Source organism: Piliocolobus tephrosceles, chromosome 19 (assembly GCF_002776525.5).
Source record: "Piliocolobus tephrosceles isolate RC106 chromosome 19, ASM277652v3, whole genome shotgun sequence".
Lineage (NCBI taxonomy): Eukaryota > Metazoa > Chordata > Mammalia > Primates > Cercopithecidae > Piliocolobus > Piliocolobus tephrosceles.
The window spans coordinates 4,555,683-4,560,042 of NC_045452.1; the positions used below are offsets into that span (position 1 = coordinate 4,555,683).

At 51.1% G+C, this 4,360-nt stretch overlaps 1 protein-coding gene across 2 annotated transcripts in view; it reads left to right on the forward strand.

The window, feature by feature from the left end:
• UPB1 (beta-ureidopropionase 1) overlaps positions 1-4,360 on the forward strand; it is a 43,671-nt gene that overhangs the window by 28,446 nt on the left and 10,865 nt on the right. The window contains exons 9-10 of one of the 2 annotated variants that reach the window (XM_026449420.1): positions 976-1,130; positions 3,392-3,498. In XM_026449420.1, the coding sequence (XP_026305205.1) occupies positions 976-1,130; positions 3,392-3,475 (239 nt within the window). In that variant the 3' untranslated portion in view covers positions 3,476-3,498. Of the gene's footprint in view, positions 1-975; positions 1,131-3,391; positions 4,265-4,360 lie in introns of those variants that run through there. The other variant, XM_026449419.1, reaches the window with a different exon arrangement.

Genomic DNA, 4,360 nt, shown 5'->3' on the forward strand with positions numbered 1-4,360 from the left:
CGCCTATAATCCCAGCTACTTGGGAGGCTGAGGCAGGAGAATCGCTTGAACCTGAAAAGTGGAGATTGCAGTGAGCCGAGATCGCACCATCACACTCCAACCTGGGCAACAGGAGCGGAACTCCATCTCAAAAAGAAAAAAAAAAAACCAAAAGGTTCTGAGCGGATCTGTCTTCCAGGAAAACACTTCCTGAAAGGGTCGCAGATGCCCCCGCTTCAGGCCCCCGGCTTCTGGAGTCCCTGATCCTAGTTACTGCAAATAGAGATGCAGAAAGAGCAGGGGAATGAGCATCCACTGGGTGCCTGCTGCATCTGGACCATGCTAGGCCCTGCCCAGCCCCACCTGCTCCTTACACGTGTGAGGTGGCTGCTAGTCCTCCCTGACTGGTGAAGGGACCAAAGCCTGGAGGGAGGGTGAGGGTGATGCAGGTGGCAGGCAGATGAAGGCAGAGCCTCCAGCTCACTGTGGGGGCCCTAATAGGAGGCCCCCAGAGTGTGACTTTCTGATTTCCTTAGGCTGTGGGTGGGAGCGACACCTCTCAGTAGGGTGACATTTAGACATTTCCCCAGGGGCAAAGGGGAGCAGCATAAGGGGGCCATTTGCAGCAATCTGCTGGGCCTTCAGACCTGAGGTGAGAGATAGGCCTTTTGGGCCTCAGCATTTTGCTCCTTAGCAGGGCAGGCTGGCACACGCCTGTAATTCCAGCTAGTCAGGAGGCTGGGGCACGAGAATAGCTTGAACAAGGAGGCAGAGGTTGCAGTGAGCCGAGATTGCACCACTGTACTGCAGCCTGGGTGACAGAGTGAGACTCTGTTACCCCCCGCCCCCGCCCCCCAAAAAAAGCCAGACGCAGTGGCTCACGCCTGTAATGGCATGGACCCCATGTCCTGGGCCTGCCTGAAGGTGCCTGACCCTCTGCGGAGCCCACAGTGCATCTACACAAGCTCACAGATGTGTTTCTTTGCTCCTTGAAAGCTCACCAGGACTTTGGCTACTTTTATGGCTCGAGCTATGTGGCAGCCCCTGATGGCAGCCGGACTCCTGGGCTGTCCCGTAGCCAGGATGGACTGCTGGTTGCTAAGCTCGACCTAAACCTCTGCCAGCAGGTGAATGATATCTGGAACTTCAAGGTAGGTCCCCAGGACCCCTGTTGTTGCCTCCTCCTCTGCTTTGGCCCTCATCCTGCTCTCAGGGCTGGGAACTGCTGTTGTGGGGTTGCCCATGGCAGCATGAGGTACCAGCTCCCACCTGAGGTCTCTGTATGAGCTGAGGGCTGAATCTCTGCCTCTTTGTTGGCTCCTGGGAGGAACAGTTGGGTCAAACAATGTACAGGCAGCAGGCTGCGATAAATTCTCCTCTCATCTGATTTAGATTCTGGGTGCCTTCAGACAAATTAATCTCAATTTCATTTGTCCAGAGAATAGAATGGATTGGCTCCTCTAATCCTTTTTCCTTTCCAGGCATTTGCATTTATCACAAGATAAATGTGCATGTCTGGTTCTGCGTGTGGCCAGTCCCTGCAGTCTAGGCCTTGACGATAGCAGGAAACGGGTCATGCAGAGAAATGGAATCTAGTGGCTCTGCCACAGCCTTCCTTCCTTGGTCACCTTAATTAAGCCCCTTCTGCTCCCAAGCCTTAGTACTCCCAGTTGTAAAATAAGGGGGTTAACTCGAAGGTCACATGCTGGCTTTGACACCTAATGCCCTGTGATGTCAGGAGTCAGAGGAATGGAGGTGTCTGCCCTCCTGGGATGGGACTCCACCCTAGAAGGGCTCACAGCTTCAGAGTTTGCTGTATTAGTGTCCAAAAGTATTTCCACCAACTCAACACCCCCTTTCCTTTTTTTGGTGGAATAGGGGGCATGGAGACAAGGTCTTGGCTCTGTCATCTAGGCTGGACCATATGGCACAACCATTGATCATGGCATCCTTGACCTCCTGGGCTCAAGCTGTCCTCCCACCTCAGCCTCCCGAGTAACTGGGACTATAGACATGCACCACCACCATATGCAGCTAATTTTTAAATTTTTTTTTTTTTTGAAGCGGAGTCCCGCTCTGTCGCTGGGACTGGAGTTCAGTGGCCGGATCTCAGCTCACTGCAACCTCTGCCTCCCGGGTTTATGCCATTCTCCTGCCTCAGCCTCCCAAGTAGCTGGGACTACAGGCGCCCGCCACCTCGCCCGGCTAGTTTTTTTTTTTGTATTTTTTAGTAGAGACGGGGTTTCACTATGTTAGCCAGGATGGTCTCGATCTCCTGACCTCGTGATGCGCCCGTCTCGGCCTCCCACAGTGCTGGGATTACAGGCTTGAGCGACCGCGCCCGGCCTTAAATTTTTTATAGAGACTGAGTCTCATTATGTTGCCCAGGCTGGTCTTGAACTCCTGGCTTCAAGCAATCCTCCCACCTCGGGCTCCCAAAATATCAGGATTATAGATATAAGCTACTGTGCCCTGCCTCAGCCACCTTTTATAAGCAAATCGTATAGCAAATAAATGTCCATTGTTATAACTGACTTTCCCTGGTGTGACTGAGAGACCACCAGGGCCTCTAATCCACCCAGACATGGGCTTTTTTGGTCTTGATCCTGTTTTCTGAGCATGGGTTCCTCAGTCTTGGATCCTTGTCAGACACACAAGGTGTTGGGCATGAGAGAGTCTCCTGACCTCGCTCTCCTCTTCCTGGGCAACTAGGATGAATGTAGGATTCCACCCAAATCAGAAATCGGAGTCAAGAATGCTGGCCAACTCTTTTTAATAAGTATCCCAGGAGCAGTAAACCAAATGTTTTCTCATTAGACACTTCTTAGAAGCAGAAGCCTTCCCAACTTTGGTAATGGGCATGAGCTCCTGTCAAGGCTTTATGGGAGTAGTCCACCTTGGGAAAGGAGGGAGGGAGGGAGTATGTGCTGGGTGTGAGCACCCTGGGTGGGCTTTCCAACCCCACTAGGCTCTGTATCCATGATGAGATGCCACATGGAGTAGACAGAACTCCAGACCCATCCAGGAGCCCCTGGTTCAAATCCCAGCCTTTTCTACAACTGGCTGATGACCTGGAGCAGGTCACTCCTCTCTGGGCTGTAGGCTGCTCTTCTGGGGAACAACAGGACCACGGGACTCCCCTTCTCCCTCTTGCCTCAGCAGACCACACCTTCCAGATAGACAGGTCGAAGAGGTCACAGCAGCCAAGACTGGGCTGTATGAGTCATCGTGGCATCTGTGAACTTTGCCACAGTACCAGAATCAGTGCCAAGAGGTCACTGTCAACGAGCCTTCCTGATGCATTCCTGTCCTGTGACTGCCCTCCAGTGGCAAGAGGTGGTGGCGTGTAAGCGATGGGGATTTATAAAACCAGAACCTCTAAAGTACAAAAGTACATCTGTTTTGCTTTCAGATGACGGGCAGGTATGAGATGTACGCACGGGAGCTCGCTGAAGCTGTCAAGCCCAACTACAGACCCACCATCGTGAAAGAGTAGCTGGCTTCAGTGCCTGCCTTGGGGTGAGGAAGACACCTCCGCCCCAGTGGATTAGCAAGCGTGGCAGGCTTAACACGTCCAAGTTATCCCCAATAACATTGTCCAGCTTGGCTTTAAAATCCCCAGGCAGGGGGAGGGTGGCCTGGGGAGTGACTTCTTAATGGATAAGGGGTTTAATTCTGGGGTATTGGAAATGTTTGGGGACTAGGTAGAGGTGAATTTACTAAATGCCAGTGAATTTGTGTACTTTAGAATGTTTCAGTTATGTGACTTTTACCTCAACTGAAAAAAAAATGCCCAGGTACTGCTTGTGCAGGTGGATTTGAGGTTAGGCAGATGATGCTGTCCATCCTGTACACCAGTGGGAAGAGGTTGAAGGCTGATCCAGAGACCCTGAGCCTACAGCAAGGCTGTGGTGAGTGGGATGGTCTTTGGATGTGTTGGCTTAGCTAGACTACAGTTCCGAGTAATTCAGTCAGACACTAATCTAGGTATTGCTGTGAAGGTATTTTGTAGATATGACAAAAGTCCATTCCCAGTCGACTAAGTAAGTGAGATTATCTCAGATAATCTGGGTCAGCCTGACCTGATCAGTCAAAAGGCCTAAAGAGCAGAGCTAAGGGCTGCCCTGAGGAAGAAATTCTGCCTGTGGACAGCAGCCCAGCGCTTGGTGAGAGTTCCTGACAGCCTGCCCTTCCTGATAGCCTGTCTTACAGAGTTTAGACATGACTAGCCACTCCTACAATCACTGAAGTCAATTCCTTGCAATAAATCTCAATATATGCCCTACTGGTTCTGCTTAGTTGAATCTGACTGATACAGATTTTGGTGCAAGAAGTGGTTCTAGACAAATAGAATTTTTTTTTTTTTTTTTTTTTTTTTTTT